Genomic DNA, 26,781 nt, shown 5'->3' with positions numbered 1-26,781 from the left:
AGGAAATACAGAGAACGCCACAAAGATACTCCTCGAGAAGAGCAACTCCAAGACACATAACTGTCAGATTCACCAAAGTTGAAATGAAGGAAAAAATGTTAAGGGCAGCCAGAGAGAAAGGTTGGGTTACCCACAAAGGGAAGCCCATCAGACTAACAGCTGATCTCTTGGCAGAAACTCTACAAGCCAGAAGAGAGTGGGGGCCAATATTCAACATTCTTAAAGAAAAGAATTTTCAACCCAGAATTTAATATCCAGCCAAACTAAGCTTCATAAGTGAAGGAGAAATAAAATCCTTTACACACAAGCAAATGCTGAGTGATTTTGTCACCACCTGCCCTAAAAGAGCTCATGAAGGAAGCACTAAACATGGAAAGGAACAACCGGTACCAGCCACTGCAAAAACATGCCAAATTGTAAAGACCATCGAGACTAGGAAGAAACTGCATCAACTAACGAGCAAAATAACCAGCTAACATCATAATGACAGGATCAAATTCACACATAACAATATTAACCTTAAATGCAAATGGGCTAAATGCTCCAATTAAAAGACACAGACTGGCAAACTGGATAAAGAGTCAAGACCCATCACTGTGCTGTATTCAGGAAACCCATCTCACAAGCAGAGACACACATAGGTTCAAAATAAAGGGATGGAGGAAGATCTACCAAGCAAATGGAAAACAAAAAAAGGCAGGGGTTGCAATCCTAGTCTCTGATAAAACAGACTTTAAACCAACTAAGATCAAAAGAGACAAAGAAGGCCATTACATAATTGTAAAGGGATCAATTCAACAAGAAGCACTAACTATCCTAAATATATATGCACCGAATACAGGAGCACCCAGATTCATAAAGCAAGTCCTTAGAGACCTACAAAGAGACTTAAGACTCCCAAACAATAATAATGGGAGACTTTAACACCCCACTGTCAACATTAGACAGATCAACGAGACAGAAAGTTAACAAGGATACCCAGGAATTGAACTCAGCTCTGCAACAAGCAGACCTAATAGACATCTACAGAACTCTCCACCCCAAATCAAGAGAATATACATTTTTTTCAGCACCACAGCACACCTATTCCAAAATTGACCACATAGTTGGAAGTAAAGCTCTCCTCAGCAAATGTAAAAGAACAGAAATTATAACAAACTGTCAGACCACAGTGCAATCAAACTAGAACTCAGGATTAAGAAACTCACTCAAAACTGCTCAACTACATGGAAACTGAACAACCTGCTCCTGAATGACTACTGGGTACATAACGAAATGAAGGCAGAAATAAAGATGTTCTTTGAAACCAAAGAGAACAAAGACACAACATGTCAGAATCTCTGGGACACATTCAAAGCAGTGTGTAGAGGGAAATTTATAGCAATAAATGCCCACAAGAGAAAGCAGGCAAGATCTAAAATTGACACCCTAATATCACAATTAAAAGAACTAGAGAAGCAAGAGCAAACACATTCAAAAACTAACAGAAGGCAAGAAATAACTAAAATCAGAGCAGAACTGAAGTAAATAGAGACACAAAAAACCCTTCAAAAAATTAATGAATCCAGGAGCTGGTTTTTTGAAAAGATCAACAAAATTGATTGACCGCTAGAGCAAGACTAACAAAGAAGGAAAGAGAGAAGAATCAAATAGACGCAATAAAAAATGATAAAGGGGATATCACCACCAATCCCACAGAAATACAAACTACCATCAGAGAATACTATAAACACCTCTATGCAAATAAACTAGAAAATCTAGAAGAAATGGATAAATTCTTTGACACATACACCCTCCCAAGAATAAACCAGGAAGAAGTTGAATCTCTGAATAGACCAATAATAGGTCCTGAAATTGAGGCAGTAATAGCCTACCAACGAAAAAAAGTCCAGGACCAGACAGATTCACAGCCAAACTCTACAAGAGGTACAAACAGGAGCTGATACCATTCCTTCTGAAACTATTCCAATCAATAGAAAAAGAGGGAGTCCTCCCTAACTCATTTTAGGAGGCCAGCATCATCCTGATACCAAAGCCTGGCAGAGACACAACAAAAAAAGAGAATTTTAGACCAATACCCTGATGAACATCGATGCAAAAATCCTCAATAAAATACTGGCAAAATGAATCCAGCAGCACATCAAAAAGCTTATCCAGCATGATCAAGTGGGCTTCATTCCTGGGATGCAAGGCTGGTTCAACATACGTAAATCAATAAACATAATCCAGCACATACACAGAACCAAAAACAAAAACCATGTGATTATTTCAATAGATGCGGAAAAGGCCTTTGACAAAATTCAACAACCCTTCACGCTAAAAACTCTCAATAAATTAGGTATTGATGGGACATATCTTAAAATAATAAGAGCTATATATGACAAACCCACAGCCAATATCATACTGAATGGGCAAAAACTGGAAGCATTCCCTTGGAAAACTGGCATAAGACAGGGATGCCCTCTCTCACCACTCCTATTCCACATAGTGTTGGAAGTTCTGGCCAGGGCAATTAGGCAGGAGAAGGAAATAAAGGGTATTCAATTAGGAAAAGAGGAAGTCAAATTGTCCCTGTTTGCAGATGACATGATTGTATATCTAGAAAACCCCATTGTCTCAGCCCAAAATCTCCTTAAGCTGATAGGCAACTTCAGCAAAGTCTCAGGATAGAAAATCAATGTGCAAAAATCACAAACATTCTTATACACCAATAACAGACAAACAGCCAAATCATGAGTGAACTCCCATTCACAATTGCTTCAAAGAGAATAAAATACCTAGGAATCCAACTTGCAAGGGACGTGAAGGACCTCTTCAAGGAGAACTACAAACCACTGCTCAATGAAATAAAAGAGGATACAAACAAATGGAAGAACATTCCATGCTCATGGATAGGAAGAATCAACATCATGAAAATGGCCATACAGCCCAAGGTAATTTATAGATTCAATGCCATCCCCATCAAGCTACCAACAACTAGAATTGGAAAAAACTACTTTAAAGTTCATATGGAACCAAAAAAGAGCCCACATTGCCAAGTTAATCCTAAGCCAAAAGAACAAAGCTGGAGACATCACGCTACCTGACTTCAAACTACACTACAAGGCTATGGTAACCAAAACAGCATGGTACTGGTACCAAAACAAAGATATAGACCAATGGAACACAACAGAGCCCTCAGAAATAATGCTGCATATCTACAACCATCTGATCTTTGACAAACCTGAGAAAAACAAGCAATGGGGAAAGGATTCCCTATTTAATTAATAGTGCTGGGAAAACTGGCTAGCCATATGTAGAAAGCTGAAATTGGATCCATTCCTTACACCTTATACAAAAATTAATTCAAGATGCATTAAAGACTTAAATGTTAGACTCAAAACCATAAAAATCCTAGAAGAAAACCTAGGCAATACCATTCAGGACATAGGCATGGGCAAGGACTTCATGTCTAAAACACCAAAAGCTATGGCAACAAAAGCCAAAATCGACAAATGGGATCTCATTAAACTAAAGAGCTTCTGCACAGCAAAAGAAACTACCATCAGAGTCAGCAGGCAACCTACAAAATGGAAGAAAAGTTTTGCAATCCACTCATCTGACAAAGGGTTAATATCCAGAATCTACAATGAACTCCAACAAATTTACAAGAAAAAAACAAACAACCCCATCAATAAGTGGGCAAAGGATATGAACAGGAACTTCTCAAAAGAAGACATTTATGCAGCCAAAAGACACATGAAAAAATGCTCATCATCACTGGCCATCAGAGAAATGCAAATCAAAACCACAATGAGATACCATCTTACACCAGTTAGAATGGCAATCCTTAAAAAGTCAGGAAACAACAGGTGCTGGAGAGGATGTGGAGAAATAGGAACACTTTTACACTGTTGGTGGGACGGTAAACTAGTTTAACCATTGTGGAAGTGAGTGTGGCGATTCCTCAGGGATCTAGAACTAGAAATACCATTTGACCCAGCCATCCCATTACTGGGGATATACCCAAAGGATTATAAATCATGTTGCTATAAAGACACATGCACACGTATGTTTATAGTAGCACTATTCACAATGGCAAAGACTTGGAACCAACCCAAATGTCCAACAATGATAGACTGGATTAAGAAAATGTGGCACATATACACCATGGAATACTATGCAGCCATAAAACAGGATGAGTTCATGTCCTCTGTAGGGACATGGATGAAGATGGAAACCATTATTCTCAGCAAACTCTCGCAAGGACAAAAAACCAAACACCGCATGTTCTCACTCATAGGTGGGAATTGAACAATGAGAACACATGGACACAGGAAGGGGAACATCACACACCGGGGCCTGTTGTGGGGTGGGGGGAGGGGGGAGGGATAGCATTTGGAGATATATCTAATGTTAAATGACGAGTTACTGGGTGCAGCACACCAACATGGCACATGTATACACATGTAACTAACCTGCACGTTGTGCACATGTACCTTAAAACTTAAAGTATAATAAAGAAAAAATCCCATCAACAAGGGGGCTAAGGATATGAATAGACAATTCTCAAAAGAAGATATACAAATGGCCAACAAACATATGAGAAAATGCTCAATATCACTAATTATCAGGGAAATGCAAATCAAAACCACAATGTGGTATCACCTTACTCCTGCAAGAACGGCCATAATACAAAAATTAAAAAACAGTAGGTGTTGGTGTGGATGTGGTGATGAGGGAGCACTTCTACACTGCTGGTGGGAATGTACAGCCACTATGGAAAACAATGTGGAGATTCCTTAAAGAACTAAAAGTAGAACTACCATTTGATCCAGGAATCCCACTCCTGGGTATCTACCCAGAGGAAAAGAAGTCATTATATGAAAAAGATAGTTGCACACACGTTTAAGTAGCACAACTGACAATTGCAAAATCGTGGAACCAACCCAAATGCCCATAAATCAACGAGTTAAGAAACTGTGGTGTGTATATATATATATACATACAATGGAATACTACTCAGCCATAAAAAGGAATGAATTAGGCCGGGCACGTTGGCTCACGTCTGTAATCCCAGGACTTTGGGAGGCCGAGATGGGTGGATCACGAGGTCAGGAGATGGAGACCATCCTGGCTAACACGGCAAAACCCCGTCTCTACTAAAAATACAAAAAATTAGCTGAGCGTGGTGGCGGGCACCTGTAGTCCCAGCTACTCGGGAGGCTGAGGCAGGAGAATGGCCTGAACTCGGGAGGCGGAGCTTGCAGTGAGCCGAGATCACGCCATTGCACTCCAGCCTGGGCAACAGAGCGAGACTCCATCTTAAAAAAAAAAAAAAAAAAGGAATGAATTAACAGCATTTGCAGCAACCTGGATGAGACTGGAGACTATTATTCCAAGTGAAGTAACTCAGGAATGGAAAACCAAGTATCATATGTTCTCACTGATATGTGGGAGCTAAGGTATGAGGACGTAATAGCATAAGAATGATATAATGGACTTTGGGGACTTGGGGGGAAGAGTGGGAGTGGTGCAAGGGATAAAATACTACAAATATGGTGCAGTGTATACTGCTCAGGTGATGGGTGCACCAAAATCTCACTAATCACCACTAAAGAACTTACTCATGTAACCAAATACTACCTGTACCCCAATAACCTATGGGAAAAAAAAACAGAATCGGTCTTTAGAAGCCAACAACAAAAGAAAACACTATAAATAAAAGGAAGTGGGAAACCAGTCACCTGACATAGATGCAAGACCCCTTAAATATCCACTATATATATATATATGTATATAAATGTATGTGCTATATATAGTGTATATACATACATATATACACTATATATAGCATATACATTTATATACTATATATACATATATACTGTGTGTGTGTGTGTGTGTATATATATGTATTTAGTGGATGGTGGAGATATATCTGGAATGCAGTGGTAAGATCACAGCTCACTGCAGCCTTGAACTCCTGGGTTTAGGCAATCCTCCCACCTCAGCCACCCAAGTAGCGAGGACTACAGGCTCACGCCACCATGCCTGGCTAATTAAAAACATTTATTTAGTGGAGATGAGGTCTTGCTATGTCATCCAGGCTGGTCTCAAACTCCTGGCCTCAAATGATCCTTGAGCTTTGGCCTCCCAAAATGCTGAGAGTACAGGTATGAGCCACTATGCTTGGCCCTCCCTACATGTTAATAATGAACAACAAGGCCATCTTGGGCACCAGTGTGAGACCATGTCTCTGCTAAAATAAAACTAAAAAAAAAAAAGGAAAAACAAAAACAATATAACTATGCTAAACATACAGTGATATTTTAAGTTAAAATTTTAAATTTTATATCTGCTTTTAAATTATATATAAACGGGTAAGTAACATTCATAAAATGAAATTATTATGAACAACACATACTTTTTTTGTAATGGGAAGCAAATCTAGTTATAAAGGAAAAACTACAGTATTAAATAAGTGTGTATGTTTATAGGCAATTTCACTGCTATCACTGTGAAACTTTTAGTCAAAAGATCAAAGCATATTATGACAAGAAAAAAAAACTTTACAATTTAGCAAGCTGGAAAAAACACTTCATTAAATTGAATATACAGCCTGAAGATCCATTACTAATTTGTGGTCAGTACACATGTTGAAATCTTCAAATAATATTAACATTTTAAATTACATATAACAGAAATTATTGATCAGAGAAATTCTGGCGTTTCAAAGGTACTTCATCAACCTTTGGTTGTTTCTATTTGAATTTCCTGCCATCATCTCAATCAATTAATGTTGAACAATTAATCTTGTTCAACATTTTTTATGGACTCTGAGGGAAAGCAGTAAGTCAGGCTGAAGAAGTGGTAAGTTTTTGTAAGTAGGTATAGGAAATGCTGGGGGTGCTGGTCCTAACTCTCTTCTTATTTGATGCAACCTAATGTTGATGCCAGCTTCTAAAGGAAGAACCTTTTCGCTAGCACAGGCCCAGAAAGCAATTCATTCTTTTTTAAAATTATGGAGAACAAGATGGTCATGATGAGCTCTTGTTCACTGCTATGTCTCCAGCTTCCAGAACAGTGCCTGGAACACAGTAAATGTCAATAAATACTTTAGTGATAAATGGATATGTGCTGGGGAATGTAGGTACAATTTCCTTCTGATTTAGGCCAAATTTGTTAGAACAAAATCCCACAGGGAATGAAAAGTTACACTCAGTAGCAAGTTCTGTTTTAAGGAAAAAAATGGTCAGAGGAGTGCTGAATAATAAAGGTGACTTAGTATAAGATCAAGTATGATAAAGTAATTTAATATCTTCTTTCTGATGAATTATACAGCAAAGTCTAATCAGTTAGTAGGGGAGCAAGGGTAGGAACAAATTGTCTTCAATGAGCATTTTAGTGCATCTTTAGAAATAGATGCTCTTAAATCCGAAGGTATCAGGGCTAAGATGAGCCTTACAAGGCTTTAGTCTCAATAAAAGGTTAAGGTTGCTTTTACTCAGGCTGTGCAACCACCTGCTGTGCAACCACCTGAGTTGAAGTTTAAGCCTGGACAAAATTCAACAACTCTTCATGCTAAAAACTCTCAATAAATTAGGTATTGATGGGACATATCTCAAAATAATAAGAGCTATCTATGACAAACCCACAGCCAATATCATACTGAATGGACAAAAACTGGAAGCATTCCCTTGGAAAACTGGCACAAGACAGGGATGCCCCCTCTCACCACTCCTATTCAACATAGTGTTGGAAGTTCTGGCCAGGGCAATTAGGCAGAAGGAAATAAAGGGTATTCAATTAGGAAAAGAGGAAGTCAAATTGTCCCTGTTTGCAGATGACATGATTGTATATCTAGAAAACCCCATTGTCTCAGCCCAAAATCTCCTTAAGCTGATAAGCAACTTCAGCAAAGTCTCAGGATACAAAATCAATGTACAAAAATCACAAGCATTCTTATACACCAATAACAGACACAGAGCCAAATCATGAGTGAACTCCCATTCACAATTGCTTCAAAGAGAATAAAATACCTAGGAATCCAACTTACAAGGGATGTGAAGGACCTCTTCAAGGAGAACTACAAACCACTGCTCAATGAAATAAAAGAAGATACAAACAAATGGAAGAACATTCCATGCTCATGGGTAGGAAGAATCAATATCATGAAAGTGGCCATACTGCCCAAGGTAATTTATAGATTCAATGCCATCCCCATCAAGCTACCAATGACTTTCTTCACAGAATTGGAAAAAACTACTTTAAAGTTCATATGGAACCAAAAAAGAGCCCACATCGCCAAGTTAATCCTAAGCCAAAAAAAAACAAAGCTGGAGGCATCACACTACCTGACTTCAAACTATACTACAAGGCTACACTAACCAAAACAGCATGGTACTGGTATCAAAACAGAGAAACAGATCAATGAAACAGAACAGAGCCCTCAGAAATAACGCCACATATCTACAACTATTTGATCTTTGACAAACCTGAGAAAAACAAGCAATGGGGAAAGGATTCCCTATTTAATAAATGGTGCTGGGAAAACTGGCTAGCCATATGTAGAAAGCTAAAACTGGATCCCTTCCTTACACCTTATACAAAAATTAATTCAAGATGGATTAAAGACTTAAATGTTAGACCTAAAACCATAAAAACCCTAGAAGAAAACCTAGGCAATACCATTCAGGACATAAGCATGGGCAAGGACTTCATGTCTAAAACACCAAAAGCAATGGCAACAAAAGCCAAAATTGACAAGTGGGATCTAATCAAACTAAAGAGCTTCTGCATAGCAAAAGAAACTACCATCAGAGTGAACAGGCAACCTACAAAATGGGAGAAAATTTTTGCAACCTACTCATCTGACAAAGGGCTAATATCCAGAATCTATAATGAACTCAAACAAATTTACAAGAGAAAAACAGACAACCCCATCAAAAAGTGGGCAAAGGATATGAACAGACACTTCTCAAAAGAAGACATTTATGCAGCCAAAAAACACATGAAAAAATGCTCATCATCACTGGCCATCAGAGAAATGCAAATGAAAACCACAATGGGATACCATCTCATACCAGTTAGAATGGTGATCATTAAAAAGTCAGGAAACAACAGGTGCTGGAGAGGATGTGGAGAAATAGGAACACTTTTACACTGTTGTTGGGACTGTAAACTAGTTCAACCATTGTGGAAGTCAGTGTGGTGATTCCTCAGGGATCTAGAGCTAGAAATACCATTTGACCCAGCCATCCCATTACTGGGTATATACCAAAAGGACTATAAATCATGCTGCTATAAAGACACATGCACACGTATGTTTACTGCGGCACTATTCACAATAGCAAAGACTTGGAACCAACCCAAATGTCCAACAATGATAGACTGGATTAAGAAAATGTGGCACATATACACCATGGAATACTATGCAGCCATAAAAAAGGATGAGTTCATGTCCTTTGTAGGGACATGGATGAAATTGGAAATCATCATTCTCAGTAAACTATCGCAAGAACAAAAAACCAAACACCGCATATTCTCACTCATAGGTGGGAATTGAACAATGAGAACACATGGACACAGGAAGGGGAACAACACACTCTGGGGACTGTTGTGGGGTGGGGGGAGCGGGGAGGGATAGCTTTAGGAGATATGCCTAATGCTAAATGATGAGTTTACGGGTGCAGCACACCAGCATGGCACATGTATACATATGTAAGTAACCTGTACATTGTGCACATGTACCCTAAAACTTAAAGTGTAATAATAATAAAATTAAAAAATTAAAAAAAAAGAAGTTTAAGCCTGTTGCATTAATTATCTACTGCTGTGGAACAAATAACCCCAAAATTTGGCAGCTTAAAACAATATACATTTATCATCTCACAGTTTTTGTGGGTCAGAAATCTGAACACAGTTGAGTGATATTAGCTCAGGGTTTCTCACAAGACTACAATCAAGGTGTTGGCTGGGGTTGCAGTCATCTCAAAGAGCTCAACTGGGGGAGAATCTTCTTCCAAGGTCACTCACATGGCTGTCGGTGGACCTCAGGTCCTCCCTGGCTTTTGGCCTGATATACCAGTTCCTTGCCATGTGGGCCTCTCCACAGGGCAGCTTACAACCTGGCAGCTGGTTTCCATCACAGTGAGCAAGCTAGAGGACAAGAGAGAGCCTGAGGTCTGCCATCATTCACTGCTCTTACCACGCTCCCCATTATCCTTAAGCAGCAGGCTTGACAGAATGCTGGAATGACCTTTTGAAGACTCAGCTGTGACTGCTAGGTGACAACACCTTGTGTGGCTGGACAATATCCTCCAAATATGGACTTTTCTCTAAATCAGCATTTAATATATGTTGCTATTTGCCCCAATTCTGGGAATAAAGGCATAGATATGGGACTGCCTTCTTTTCCCTCTAACTTTAGTGATCCACTAGTAGAGGTCTTGCTTCCCATGCCCATTACTTCAGACTCTGCTGGTCTAAAGGTCTTAGTTCCAAAAAGGAGATATGTTTCCATTAGGTGACATAATAATAATTCCTTAGAACTGGAAGTTGAGACTGCAATGTTGCCACTTTGGTCTCCTTATGCCACTGAATCAACAGGACATGGATGTACTGGATGGGAGCACTATACTGGATGGGTGATAAATCCTGATTTCCAAAGGAAAACGTAGTTGCTACTACACAATGGGTAATAAGTAATATCTCTGCAATGCAGGAAATGCTCCAGAGTACCTGTAAGTAGTTTCTGTAACTAAAGTCAATAGCATACTATGATCACCTAATTCAGGCAGGACGCTAATGGCCCAAACTCTTCGAGAATGAAAGTGTGGATCATTTCACCAGGCAAAGAGTCTTGACCAACTATGGTGCTTGCTGAGAACACAGCACACCTCATTTTATTGTGCTTCAGTTTACTGCACTTCACAGATACTGATTTTTTTTTTAACCAATTCAAGTTTTCTGGCAACACTGCATCAAGCAAGTCTATAGGAGCCATTTTTCCAACAGCATGTGCTCACTTTGTGTCTCCCTGTGCTAATAAACTTTTCCATGATTACCATATGTTATGGTAATCTGTGATTAGAGATGGGGTCTTGTTCTGTCTTCTAAGTTGGGGTACAGTAGTACAATCATAGCTCACTGGCTCACTGTAGCTTTGAACTCTTAGGCCCACGTGATCCTCTTGCCTCAGCCTCCTGAATAGCTGGGACTGTAGGTGTGCACCACCATACTTGGCTAATACTAAAAAATTTTTTTGGAGAGACAGACAAGGTCTTGCTTTGTAGCCTGGGCTGGTATCAAACTCCTGGCTCTGAACAATCCTCTTACCTTGGCCTCCCAAAGTACTGGAATTACAGGTATGAGCCACCACACTCGGCCTTGATCAGTCATCTTGAATGTTACTACTGTAATTGTTTTGAGGTGCCACAAACTGTACCCATAGAAGACAGTGAACTTAATTGATAAAGGTGTTCTGACTGCACCACCAACTGAGCAGTCCTCCCGTCCCTATCCCTCTCCTGGGGCCTCCCTGTTCCTTGAAACACAGTAATATTGAAATGAGGCCAATGACTAACTCTCCAACGGCCTTCAAGAATTCAGATGAAAGGAAGAGTTGCATATCTCTCACTTTAAATCAAAAGCTAAAAATGATTCCGCTTAGGATGACATGCGTGTCAAAAGCCAAGATGGGCTGAAATTTAGGCTTCTTGCACTAAACAGTTAGCCAAGTAGTGAATGCAAAGGAAAAATTCTTGAGGAAATTAAAAGTGCTACTCATGGGCAGAATGGTGAAAAATTTGAGTCATCCATTCTTAATTAAGGTTGAACAAGGTCATGCTCTGCCTTCTTGTTTCAGTTCTTACATTGTAAACAAGTATCCTTTTTATAGACTATTTAGTGCCACATTTTTCTATTTTTGTGCCTTTTTTTTGGTTTCACTGTTTACAATAGCCCCCAAATGTAGTGCTGAAGTGCTGTGAAGTGTTGCTAAGCACAAGAAGGCTGTGATATGTCTTATGGAGAAAATATGTGTTAGCTTCATTCAGGCCTGAGTTACAGTGCTGCTGGCCATGAGCTCAATGTTAATGAATCAACAATATATATTAAATAAGGTGTCATTAAACAGAAACACACATAAACAAAGTTTACATATTGATTGGCTGACAAAAATGTGACCAGAAGCTCACAGGAACCTGGCCTTGTATTTCATCTAGGAGCAATGATTATTTGCTAATTCAGTGTTTTCAGTGACTTCACATTATATAACTAGCATAAATAATGAAAATCAATTGTATAATATTTAGGAACACACATATATACATATGTGCATGAGTATATGTGTGTATATGTCTGTCTCTGTGTGTGTGTATAGTAGCATATACATCTTCTAGTGGTTCTGTCTCTGTGGTTGAACCCTGGCTTATAGACTTATAAAATTCAGCTGTAATGATAGTGAAGCTCAGTTGAAGTTTAGGTATTAATGACAGTGACGTTTAATTATAACAATAGTTCTATACCTAGAATCTGAACTATTCTCCAAATTATTTTCTTCAAATATGTACACATATTTTCAACTTTAAGTACTCAGTGATTAGCTATCACTTGTGATTGTTAACATAAAGTAGTTTGTGTTCCAAACTTTTACCCATTCTCCAGTACCCATGGCCACAGCAAACCCATTTCTGCTATCAGTTATAACGAGATGCCACTGCTCACTTGGCTGAGAACTGTGAAAGTCAAAACCAGAAAGCTAACAAATGTCACTCTCTCTTCTTACCTAGTGACTCAAATACAAAGCCTTTAGGCTGGAAATCAGTGCTATCCTTAAACTTCCTAGAGCCCAACTGCTCCTAACCTGCTCATCTCTTCACCTCTTCCCTTTCAGTAGGCAGTCCAGTCTTGCCTTTGTTCCCTGTGAACATCTTCAGATCCATTCCTGCTGTTGCTCCTTAAATTGCTCTGTCTCCTTTGCACAGGATGCCATCTTGCATGTTTTCCCACAGTCCAGAGTCTATCTAACACAAGAACCAACTAAAATCTTTGCATGAAGTATTTTTTTCTAAGGTCTCTAGGACACACAACATCCTTGACTGTCTGTCACATCATTGAGTTGGAACTCAGAGACACATATCCTATGAAAGATCTTGTATGTCTGCCCAATCCTTGTTGTTTAGGTATTCATATATGTATGTCTTATCTCTCTAAGCTTCAACAGCAGTTGTCTATACTACTCTTGAATTGTTTCACCTATTCATCTTACTGAGTTTGTTGGTAAGCATTTTAAGCTACTTAACAAATATGTGATAGTGGATTCTACCCATGCATAACATTACCAATAATTCATCCAACAACTCAAAGATAAAAACAAACTAATTCACAAAACAGAATTCTACATTTCATTAGCATATTTTTCACCCTGAAAAACAACAGCAATCATATATCTCTCATCAAACACATACCTGCTGAGACCCGGGGGCAATCAGGTAGCATGGACTCCACTGATGTGTCTAATGGTTCTGAGCTAGAGACCCAATTACAACAGTTCTGCAATGTAATAGAGACAATATTGTTGAGATACAATTTAAGCCAAGATGGAATTTTTAGGGAGAGTTTAATTTATCCTATAAAATCAACCACTAGAGTGTATTCAATTTATTTTCCATACACTTAACATTTTTTTCTTATGTAAACAGTCAGTAATTATTCATAATTAACATGACTCTGAAAAAGGTCCTTTTGTTTGTTCGTTTTACAATTCAGCAAATCATCTGTGCTGATATTAAGATGACATGTAAGGGCAGGGCGTGGTAGCTCCCACCTGAAATCCCAGCACTTTGGGAGGCCAAGGTGGGCAGATCATTTGAGGTCAGGAGTTCCAGACCAGCGTGGCCAACATGGTGAAACTCCTTCTCTACTAAAAATACAAAAATTAGCCTGGTGTGGTGGTGCATGCCTGTAGTCCCAGTTACTTGGGAGGCTGAGGCAGAAGAATGGCTTGAACCCAGGAGGCAGAGGTTGCAGTGAGCTGAGAGCGTGCCATTGCACTCCAGCCTGGGTGACAGAGGGAGACCCCGTCTCAAAAAATAAATAAATAAAATAGATGACATGTAACCTTCCATGAACCATGATGCAATATATTTCCAAGTGAAGTTTAGATGGCCAAGCAGTAAACAAATAAAGGTACTATAATTAAGGGAAAATAAAAAAGTATCCATTTTTGACTTTCAGATTAAAATAAATATTAATGTGAATATTCAAGAAAGAATAGCCAATTTTCAAACTATATTCTTTGTGTAATACCACAAGAAATGAATTTTGTATTTACTCCTCAAAATCTGACCCATATAAAAATACTATTTTAAAATTTTTACTTTGACCTGCTTTAATGAAGGCTGTATCAAAATAGTTGTAAAGAACATGGACACAGGAAGGGGAACATCACACTCGGGGGACTGTTGTGGGGTGGGGGGAGGGGGCAGGGATAGCATTGGGAGATATACCTAATGCTAGATGATGAGTTAGTGGGTGCGGCGCACCAGCATGTCACATGTATACATATGTAACTAACCTGCACATTGTGCACATGTACCCTAAAACTTAAAGTATAATAATAATAATAATAAATCACCATCTGGTGAGTTGTAGCTGTGTGTATATGGACACAAAGCCTCCAATATTAAAAATTAGGTAATTTTTAATAGTAACGATGTAAGGTAACGATTTACAATTCAGATAAATAAAATAATCTATATTCCTTTTATACATTTTAAGTCTGTATTTGAAGTCTGGCTAAAAATATGTGATTATCATCATATGGTTTCTAAAAAATGTCTCAACACACACACACATACACACTCTCTCACACACACATACACACTCTCACACACACAATGAATTTCCAGACAGATTTTTTTTTTAAAGAAATCATCCCATCAATCATTTTGCCAAAATCGCTGATTGCTATTCTGGTAAACAAGCATGTATTGTGTATTTTTAGATGCTTGCTTCCCTGGTTGTGCACCATGGAATCCGTCCTCACTGTGGAAAGATCCTTGACTGGTAGATCAAGTGTCTTATTGTATTTCCTTAATTCATTCTGTCTGGAAGAAGATGTCAGCTGTGTTGCAGTGAGGAGAGAATTTCAAAGGCCCCAGTCCTCACCAATAAAGGCCGAGGAATGGCTTTTGAATAGATTTGTCAAGGCAACCCTACTGTTCTGGGACCAGGGAGAGCAGGAATAACATAAAGGAAGGGTTGCTGTATGAGATTAGAAAGTGAAGTTCACAAAGCATGGCAGATTTTTGTAAGAAACAGTAGATCAATGAAACTATTGAACTGTGTAGGAAAAAAAACCATGAAAACAAACATAACATCTAGTAATGTTCTTAAATACTTTCTCTCTTGTTACATTTAAAATGGATAAAATATTAGTATTTTTCATGCATTACAAAAGCTTGATGGTTTAAAATGGATACATATTCTATAATGTGCTCTCCTAATCTTAATTAGCAGTTGAATGCAAAATTACACAATGTAAGAGTAGAAACTATAAAAGAAATAGGGTTTTAGAAGATATTTCATACATTTGAAATAAGTAAAATTAATATTACCATTGATAGAATACCACATCAGAGAGTTCTAGATAATGCAGAAGATTAGCACACAATTAGCCAGCTTTTATATACAATGTGACACTTGCTTGTAAGAAATAAGTATTCTCCAAAGCAGTGTCAAGATATGTAAATGGATGATTTGTTTTATCATTCATCACAGCCCCTAATAAATTCAAAAATCATGACTTCTATAGGTACTAAAAATAGGCTCCCAATGACACAGGGAGATAGCTTCAATGAAGAATGACTTTCTCTTTCTCTCTCTTTTTTTAAAACAATTCAGTCTTTTCAATGACAGCAATTAGCACTACCGACAGACAGGCAGCGATTAGGTACTGTATGTATTTTAATTATTATTCATCCAACTAGTACCTCCAAATCTGAAGAAAGTCAGCTATTAACCAGGTGATATGTCGGTCTTCCTACTGCTCACCTACACTTCACATATGTAAAACTATGTCTTATAGGACTTTCTAGTATTAATATAAGTGATGGCACATTACAGTATGCAGAGGATTAATCATTTTCTAAATTGTTACTTTAAAAAGCTGAACAAAATGAACTTTTGTCCAGTTTGCTCAGCTCACCTTTAACTCAAACACTTAAAGCAAAATATAAGTTAACATTTTATGTTTGTAAAATTTCAGTTTTTATCTAGCTACATGTTTAAGGCTTTGATCTCTCATAAAAACTGGACAGAAGTTTAACATCCTATAATTAAAGTGAGTATGTCCAAAAGTTCTCTGCAATGACCAAGTACCTGTGCAGAACTATACAGATTTGATATGGTCATTTCAGAGTGTGTGTGCGTGTGTGTGTGTGTGTGTGCGCGCGTGCGCGCGCGTGCAGGGGCATGTGGCATTTTTACCCCAAAAAGTATATAGAAAAAAGGGCAAAACAAGTTAAATGTTTGCTATATGATAGAGCATAATGAAATAAAATAAACATATGCAAAGAAAGACATACAGCTATTATATCTAAATTCAATCTGTCTGAAATTTTATTTTATCAAATCTAACTCCCTATTCTGAAATGTGTTACTATAGTTTAGAAGTCAAGTGTCTTTTGGTGCTTTTCTAATACTTACGTATCCCTTTTTTCAAGGCCCCCGTTTGTCCCCATCCCAATTTTTAGTTGAGATGAACACTACAAAAGTGTTCCGAGTAGTGATGCAGGCAGCCCACTAGGAAAGCCCTATCTAAATTCAAAACATGCTGGACAGGGTTAGCAGCCCCTGAGATTTATTCTCAGGTCCCATGAATAGGCAACAAGGTATGTTGAACTCAAGGTACCAATAGCGCCATGCTTGAGTCTCAGATGCAGCCTCCCCTAACAAACAAGCATAGAGAAAGAAGTCCTTGGCCAGGGCGGGCAGATAGGGACGGATCGCATTACTAATGTTTCTCTGGGTCTGAAGGAAAAAGAGAAAAATAGGTAATGTAGAAAGTATTTCTTAAAGCTAAGTGTTTTCAGTTTAAACATTTTTTTACCCTAAAATGATGATCCTATAGATTTTTGTGGTTGTACATTTTCCTTTTTGTAACATCCAAAATTTGGGGAGCTATTGATATGGATTAGAAATGCCTACAGGCCCCAGTGCTGAGTGATTCCCTTTGACATTTGAACCAAGGGTCAACAATATTTCAGAGTAGGTTTGAAATAATTTTTTTTAAATAAAAACATTACAATTTAGTATATTATATTTAAAGAGAAAAGCAGGTAGTAGCTATTCCTGTGCAAGGTGTCTGGAGGTATTTGGAGATGCTTACTACCTTGGTTGAGGCTTGATTTTTATTCATTTTTATTGCATTTGTCTGAGTTGTAAATCGCCATTGCTTTAAAGGCTGATTTTTAATGTGAAAGGTTTTGTGTCCTCGGACAAATACAACTATGGTTCACTAGGTCAAGTTTCTAAAGCCCTACACTCAGAGTTGAATGGTGATAGGAAGGGTTCACAACTATTATGTAGAGGCGCACATCTGGTGTGGCTGGAGAATTTCAGAGGCCAGGGGTATGTTGGGAAACATTTGCCCACTCAGCCTAGACAGTCCTGGGGTTTGAAGTAAGAAGTAATTCAGGAGCTGCCTTCATTTACCTTTTACCTCTCTCTCCTCAAGAGGCTGGCTTAGCATCTATGCGTTGTCTTTTAGTTCAGGATAGGTTTCACTTGGAGTAATTGCTCAAAGTATGCTACTCTTTGACCTTTCTTTCTCTTTCTCTCTTTCTCCCATCTCCTCCCCTCCCCTCCCCTCCCTCTCTTTCTCTCCTTCTTTCTTTTGGAGCTTCTGCTCTGTTGGCCAGGCAGGAGTGCAATGGCATGATCTCAGCTCACTGCAACCTCCACCTCCTGGGTTCCAGTGATTCTCCTGCCTCAGCCTCTTGAGTAGCTGGGATTACGGGCGCCTGCCACCACGCCTGGCTAATTTTTGTATCTTCAGTAGAGACGAGGTTTCACCATGTTGTCCAGGCTGGATTGAACCCTTGACCTCAGATGATCCACCTGCCTTGGCCTCCCAACGTGTTGGGATTACAGGTGTGAGCCACCACGCCTGGCCTGACCTTCTTTCTTTAAAGGAAACTGTTACTAATATTTAGAAATTACACAAGTAATACAATAATATATTACTTAACCTTTGTTCTGTGTGCTAAATTGGTAGGTTTAAAAATTAGCTTTTTATAAAATGGATACATAACATCAGTAACTTTATCACATCCTTTCTTATTTTTATAGATTTAGGGGTTTCAAGTGCATTTTTATTACATGGATATACTGCATAGTAGTAAAGTCTGGGCTTTTAGTGTAACTGTCACCCAAATAGTGTACATCGTACTCAATAGGTAAGTTCTCATCCTTCATCTTCCACCTTCCACCTTTTGGAGTCTCCAATGTCTATTATTCTACTTTGTATGTCCATATGTACCCATAGTTTAGCTCCCACTTAGAAGTGAGAACATGTGGTATTTGACTTTCTGTTTCTGAGTGATTTCAGTTAAGATAATGGCCTCCAGTTCCATCCATGTTGCTGTAGGATATAATTTCATTCATTTTTATGGCTGAGTAGTATTCCACAGTATATATATCTATATACATATATTTAGATATGTACCACATTTTCTTTATCCAGTCATCCTTTGATGGATGCTTAGGTTGATTCCAAGACTTTGCTATCATGAATAGCACTGCGATAAACATACCAGTATAGATGTCTTTTTGGTAAAATGACTTATTTTGCTTCGGGTAGATACCTAGTAGTGACACTGCTGGATCAAATAGTACTTCTATCTTTAGCTCTTTGAGAAATCTCCATACTGTTTTCCACAGAGGCTGTACTAATTTACATTCCCACCAACAGTGTATATGAATCCCCTTTTCCTTGCCAACATCTGTTTTTTTTTTTTAAATAGTAGCCATTCTGATTGGTATGAGATGGTATCTCATTTTGGTTTTAATTTGCATTTCTCTGATGATTAGTGATGTCGAGCATTTTTTCATATGTTTATTGGCCACTTACATGTATCACATTAATTTAAACATACTTAAACATACTTACAAAACAAAAAACTTTCCAACACCCATGCTTAAGACAACAGCCCTTTCCTGTAATCCAGGTTTGTTTCTCTTCGTTATTTCAAGGAGTCTTGCAGAGGGGATAGGAAATAAGAAAGGAGAAAGAAAAGGGGAGGAAGTTTCATCCTGAGAGTTTGGAAACACTGGACTCTTATCTTGCCAACCCACACTGTAATCTTCTCTACAAGAGGTCACACATTTAGGTAGGTTCCTACAAGGATACCTGTCATACGCTTTTACAGTCTCTCTTTTTGTTCTCTTTTTGGAGAAGATCACTGAATAGGGGTAATTTCAAAGCTCCATCAGGCATGATCTAATAATTTAAATCTCTGAGATATTACAGTGTTTTCAATGATAACACATCTCATTTCTTTATATAGTACCATTTGCTTTTCAAAGAGCTTTCATCCTTGATTATCACCTTTGGTTCTCACAATATTTCATGAAGTAGATGGAATAGGAATTATTGTTTCCAATTCAATTATGAAACAGACCCAAAAAGATGAAGTGGCTTTTCCAGGATTACAAATCTTAGCAAATTAGCTGGTACATGCTAGATTCTTAATTATTGATTTACCTAGCCAGAGTCATTATCAAAATTTAGTTCTCCCATATGCTTGTTCTGAATTACTTCCAGTATGTCACCCCGTTTCCCTTTGTAAGATATTTTGAATAGGCAAACCATTCATAAAAACAAAAGATGAATACAGTTTATGTGTTTTATATTATTTGGGAGTGAGACTGTAACAACAACAGCTATAACTTACCGAACTTTTTTAAAGTGCCAAGAACTGTGCTATTTCTTTACATACGTTATTTTCCAACATGTTTGCAAGGTAGGTATTATAGTTTACAGATGAGAAAATTGAATCTCAAAGAGATAAAATAACTTGCTTAAAACTACAAAGTTATATAAGTGATTGAGCTGGGATTTCAATTTTGATAGGTCAAAATACAAAACTCTTCAAATTGCTTCCCTAAGGCTTAATTGAGGGAACTGAGAGAACTATCCAAGAACTAGGGCATTTATAAAATTTTATAAATTTTACGAAAGCTATGCTTGCAAAGAAATTAATGGCAGGCTTGATTAAATTATGATGAGTTCAACTGCTGTCTAGTCAATTAGATGGAAGCTACACAGATTAATATATTCTGATTTTTGAAACGAACACCTAATCCAGCCTTAGTTAGAAATACTTAAAAAGTAAACCTAAATAAATTTTGTTATATTTGTCATCTGGAATGAAAAACTCATGAGTAAGGAAGTTTTTAGTTTGAGCCAAGTATCAAATTCCATACTAGTTATGTGTGCGGGGAAAAGTTACTAACAGCTCATTTATTAACCTTACTATTTATATAATGCTAGGAGCTTTCTATATGGTCATCAAACACCTACATGTTAGAAAAGATTTAAAAAACCCATCTTTACATGTTTATAGTATTAAGAGGACTGGGATAAAAATATTTTAGACTTTTGTATGATGAAAGTACTTTTTCTAATGCAGAAAAACAAGTGATAACAGACTGGTGATAATATAATGCTACTATGAAATTATTTGGCCTAATTTTTCTATCTCTTCAAACATTAACTCTGTGGTCCTTACAGTGTACCATGAAGGCTGGTAGAATTTACCCACCACACAGTCCTATGGTGTCAGCTGAAGAGCCACTAGGTATTCTATTAAGAAAAACTGGAAGAAAACCAGGAAGGTCAATCAGCTCATTCATACTATATAAGTAAATGATTTGATTAAACAATTACTATGGCACGGGGTGGCTGATGCCAACTGCTTATAATATCAGAAAGATAAATAAAAATAAAAGAAAATTTCAGCTGGATATCTGTCATAGGAATAAAAAATATAACAGGCTGAAAGTTAAAAAATAGTAATAATGGGAGCATATTCAATGAATCCTTGTTAGTTTTCAGGTTCACCAGCCCTTAGGAAGTGTGAAAAGAAGCTTTCTTAGCCTGAGGCTGAACCATGGCTAGCCCCTGGGTTTCTCTTAGCTCAAGGGTCTGGCATAACAGTATTTCAGCTTTTTTCTTCTCTTCCCTCTACTGGATGTAGTCAGCCAATCCATTTAAGAGTGGCACATACTGACTGCCTTTTCAAGAAGAAAAGGAGACTAAGTGTACCTTATGCGTCTTTCTCGTAACTAAATAGCACCAATGCTAAATAACTGGTGGAAAAATTAAGCAACAGGGAATAAGAATCTCCTAACTCCATGACCTTTTTCAGCCAAAGTTCCTACCATAGATTGAACACTATACACATATAGTGTTCTATAGAAAACCAAAAAGAAGGGAGGGGAGCTTTCAAAAATATTAGGTCTTCACATGGGTTTTCTATTATTATTTTAAGCATGTCTAGCTTTTTCTATTTCCTCTCAATGTTCTGCCTCTAGAAAGGGAGTTTGAGGATGGGAGGTGTTACAGGTTGGTGGGGGCTCAAGATATAAAGGCTCACACCCATTCATCTCAGCACTAAAAAAAACCAAGTCTCACCTCTCTCATCCATTCTCGAATCGTTTTGCCAGCTTCTTGATGCCACACATTGTGAACAGAGTCTGTCAATGCCACAGCAGTTACCTTATTTTTTACATCTGCTTCTCGTTGAATCATCTGTTTTAAAAAAGGAAAATAAAATATTGGCTATAATTGTTTTTCCTACTGGGTGCAGCCTGCTTAGTCAGAGATAACAATAATATTATATTAAAAATGAAAAAGCAATATGCATCTCTGGTTCAAAGTTACTCTTTTTTGCATTGAACACATACCCTATTCTTGTCCAGAGATGTGAAAAGACCTAATATTTTCATTTAAAAAAATACCACTTAAGTCTTAGAACTACGCAGCTCTATTATTTTCCATGTGGTTTGACGATTCGAGGATTAAAGGGATCACAGGGGAATCCCTGAGGGTTTCTTTTACAAGTTTCTTCCACCACTTCCTATTTCAGTGCTTCAGGGAAGTTAGTACCCGGGGTTCACTGTTAGCTACTTAGGACTAACTTCTACTAATTTTCAGTAGATGGCACATCAGTAAAGAAAGATATCTTGCTTTGACTTTTCCAATTTAACTAGCCTGCTCTTCACCATGGCCTTGTAATTCCTTGGTGTTTTAAATGCCCACAAAGATATTTTTCATTCAAAGCCTATTAATTTTGCTTTCCAGCATATTTCTTTATGTTGGCAAACATTACATTTTATAATAACTTCTTCCTATAGAATGCTATTTCTACAAAACAAAATAGCTTCTAAAATAACAAAAAAAGATTTGCTTGGCTTGGAGATACCGATGAATTCATCAGTGGTCTGCCAGATAAAGAAATTAAAAGCTAAAATTTCTACATCAAAAGAAATGAAAAAAGGTTTTAATCTACTACACTAGTGGCCCTAATTTGGTGTAATAAATGTAAGAAAGCTATAAAAATTGCAGTTAAAATATCATAAATAGTAACCTTGCATTTCATAATAATGTTCTTTTTTTTGCTTCAAATGTCTTTTCTCCCTCTAAATTCTTTTATTGAAAAAAAGAACAATTTCTTTATCATTTGCTGTTAATTTCTATGAATTGTCTATCAAAAATATAATAGTGCACTTCAAAAAAGAGAATTCTGAATGGCGATGAAAGCTCATACAGAGAAAGAACACTGCACACCATGCTTATGATACCAAAGGATGCCTGTTGGCGTTCTGAATTTAAAATGTCTCTCTCTTAATTTTTTTTAAGCCCAGCATATGTACATGCTGTCTCAATGAATACTACCTAATGGGAACCCAACTCACTGTTAATGCTGCCTCAGCAACATTTCTGCACCTCAAGTCTTTGTGCCCTGTGTTTTCTGCTTATATAATATAAAAATCTTAAAATCAATATTGGTTACCAACATCATAATATTGCTGCAAAAATTTATCCTGCAATACCAATAATACTTTTAAAAGCATAAAATAATACTCTAATTTAATACTTCACATGAATTATTAACTAGTATGCTACCTTCTTCTAGATTTTATTTTACAAATAGATTATCATTGGATCACATTGGCACTAGCATATAAAAGTTTAAACCAACATTAGATGATAAAACCCCAAATTCCACAATACTGAATCCAACTGGCTTATGAAGAAATTATATGTCCTTATTCTCATTTTCTAAATGGTAACACTTTTAGAGATCTAGACCAATTGCTGCTGAAGTACAAAATAAGAACATGCCTTTCTGGTATTCTAAGGATATGTTTGCGTTTTAAAATATTTGACCTGGATTTTGTTGTGGTTGTTGTTAACATATGCAGATTTATTTAAGACAGCATCTGAAGACACTAAATCTTGACAGCCATTTGTGAAATGAGATACAATGAAGTAATGAATTGGTGAGGAGTTAGTGTTAAAGTAGAAAACCTGGGGATTAAAATTCTACAAGATGGAAAAATACAGAGTTGTTAGAGGGACTACTAGAGGAAAATATCTGTAGTCTGTCTTTCTGGCTGACGTTTCATACAGTGGAAGTGATAACACGCAATTTATCATCACATCACACTGTCACATTATAATCCAATATGATACTCTCTTACACTGTTATAGCATTTTACACTTTAAAAATCACTTTCATATTTTATTATTACAGGTGAGGAATGGCCAAATTCCAGAAGATCTTACTGAAGAGTGGTTTACAAATTAACCCAGTAGCAAAGAATTTCCAATATTTGACTGTTTAGGATTAGTAGAATTGTGAATAAGTGAATATGTTAACAGTCTAACTTTTTGGACTATTTACCTGTGTTCCATCCTTGCTGCAGCCTAATTTAGTAGTCCTGGAACTACTTGCAACTGCCATTTCTGTCCAGACCCTCTGCTTCTTGCATTTATTAGTCGGGGTCACAGTCCCCCCTTACTTCTTCCACTGTGAATGAGTACTGATGAAAAATACTGGAGACAGGCAATGGTGCAGGGAGACAGAATCAGGTTTGCTTAAGAGACAGACCTGAGATGAAATATAGCCAAAGCAAGGAATGAGTAGAAGCACAGCTGGGCAGGAAAAAACCTTCTATAATATGGTCTATAACAGAAGACCATAATAGTCTGGAAAACCCTCTCTGAAAGGGAGGAAAGCCATATCATCAAAGTCCTTCTATATAACAATCTAAGGTGGACGTGGCAGTATTTAATTAGGATCCATTGATATTAAACAACTTGAAATTCCTTGTAAAATGCTTTCTATATGGGCATATGAATATTTTTTTGAGGAGAAGATCTTTAACTTTGAGATTCTCAAAGGAATCTTAGTCTGTAAAAAAGATAAGACCATGTGATCTAAATGTCTCCATATATTCTTGAAAGATGAAATACCCAGTAAGAGATCCCTTTGAATAATTACACTTAAGGTCAACATCCATAGCATTTTTGTTATAATATCTTCAGTGTGGTATCAAGTGTTGGATAGAAGTGATGACAAATTTTGATACCTCGGACATCAACATCCTAAAGTTCCATGGCTTAATAGGATATACATTGTAAAGTTACAATTAAAATATTGCTTTTGTCTGTGTATAATATTTATTTTAATCTGAATAGCAGTTTCCAAATTTCAAAATAAAATACAAATTAATTCTCATTTTACTCTCAAATAATATGGAAATGTAGGCAAAACTTGTTGATTTTCCCTATTTGTGGATAAGTAAACTGAGACAGTTTAAGAAACCAGTTAAAGGCCACCCAGACACAAAGTGATAAAACCGTGACTTGACCTTGGATATATGTCATGTTCTTTCATCTGTATTACACGAGGTCTACTTCTCAGTAATACATAACACTCTTACATAAATAAACTCATTTGATTAATTCCCTTTTCATATATACAGCATTTCATTCACTTGGACATTTTTTTAAATGGTAAAAAGATCCAGATCAGTAAGGAATGTTGAAATTCTAAAATTCATGCCAAGATAGAAATCAGCCAGGAGGAGAAACTGACAATAGCACTTTAAAATTATTACAGTTCTAAAATAAATAATGTCTAGGGTAAGAGGGAAAATTAGATATTCCTATAAATCATATTGATGATTTCAGCATTAACAAAAAAATGTGGCCCTGTTACCTGATAGTTTTGTTTCCTTAATTCTACCCATTTATCCACTCATAGTGTTTTCACTTGAGCTTAAACATAATTAATCTGTTCTTTCCTTCACTATGTGGCATGCTCCTAGTCTGGCAAAAGTTTAAGCTACTAAATATCAAGTACAGTACTTTGAACAGATTAAAAGCATATGCCATCTGTATGCAAGTTCATATTACTATTAACATTGTTGATGGGGCTGAAATTGAGGGGGGGAAATCCTGTTTATCATTATTTTTTCTTGCAGAGTACGAGTTAAAAAATTAACTAACAGTGACAAGACGGATGAGTTCGTCTGAGTATAATAGGAGTATTCATTCGGTGAGATGAAGACCAGAGGACCAAAGGGAGGTGCGGGAGGGCCGGAGGCAGCAAGGCTACCTCTGCTCCCTTCCATGTGCAGTGCAGGCCTTCCACAGGGCTGCTACCATTTCTCTCCAGAAATCCTGCAGACCTTTTCTGTCCACCTAATTTACCACACCATGCTTTCTCTAAGGTCCTCAAATGATGTACCTGCCTACTGTCTTCACAGATACCTGGCCAAATTCAAATGCTTCATGTCATCCTAAGCATTCTTCAATGTCCTTTTTGTGCTTAAAAACTGTTTTAGCATTTCTCTGGATTTCATTTCTTCCAGAACTCCACCATAAATGACTTTCCGCAAAGGAAAACACAAAGATTCCTTTACTTCTGCCAAATTGAATTATGATTTAATTTAACTTATACTGAATTAAGGTAGAGAGATGCCTTAATTTACTTTGAAGGCAGGGAGATGATGATGTTATGGGGATGCTCTGCCATGAAGTCTTTGGCATATCTCTAATCCAGGGCCTTGGGTTATGGGAATTGTAAATCCAACCCAATTCAATCTCCCAACCTAAAGGAGAAAGAGACTCTAAATTGGGATGGCTTCACCCTAACCTAAAAGAAGCTGATGCATAATTTCATTTTCCTGTATTTGTAGCCTGGCAGCCATGACACTCAGAATAATTACTTCTTATATTTTAAAGTCCAAGGGAATTCCTAAAAGAGCCAGTGTGGGTTGGGGTAGGGATGTAAATATGTGTGTGCAGACCCATAGCTATGTTTGGATATATCATATGTTTCAAATGTGTTTTTGAAAAAATATTTTAGTCTTCTATCAGCAAAAGCCATTACTTTCTTTTTAAATTATGACATGTGTTACACATATGTACTGTGAGGGTTACAGCATGTGAATTACTTGTACAGGAAATAATATTCTGAAAAGAAAATCAGATAACACATATTTGCATCAGATTAGGATCTGACACTACTGTACGTTTATAAATCCAAGGATCATTACTACCGTATGAGCATGAATGAATCATCACTCCGGTTAATAGCAGAGTTGAGGTTTGAGATGCCTTTAAAAAAAATACATGTATATAAATAGATTAGCTCCCTCTAGAGCTCCTTGAGTTAAAATTTCAGATTAAGTTGTTTCAAAGGCTTGAAAAGTATAAAA

At 37.2% G+C, this 26,781-nt stretch overlaps 1 protein-coding gene across 13 annotated transcripts in view; it reads right to left on the bottom strand.

The window, feature by feature from the left end:
• Positions 1–26,781, bottom strand: part of ARB2A (ARB2 cotranscriptional regulator A) — a 493,453-nt gene that overhangs the window by 145,218 nt on the left and 321,454 nt on the right. For all 13 annotated transcript variants that reach the window (XM_034959777.3, XM_063604384.1, XM_055112191.1 and 10 more), the window contains 2 exons: positions 21,683–21,799; positions 13,452–13,536 (listed from right to left, as the gene is read on the bottom strand). In XM_034959777.3, coding sequence (XP_034815668.1) covers positions 13,452–13,536; positions 21,683–21,799 — 202 coding nt within the window. The remainder of the gene's footprint in view (positions 1–13,451; positions 13,537–21,682; positions 21,800–26,781) is intronic.

Source organism: Pan paniscus, chromosome 4, assembly GCF_029289425.2.
Source record: "Pan paniscus chromosome 4, NHGRI_mPanPan1-v2.0_pri, whole genome shotgun sequence".
NCBI classification, from domain to species: Eukaryota; Metazoa; Chordata; class Mammalia; order Primates; family Hominidae; genus Pan; species Pan paniscus.
The sequence above is the reverse complement of the archived record's forward strand: the minus strand, read 5'-3'. Positions and strand labels throughout refer to the sequence as shown.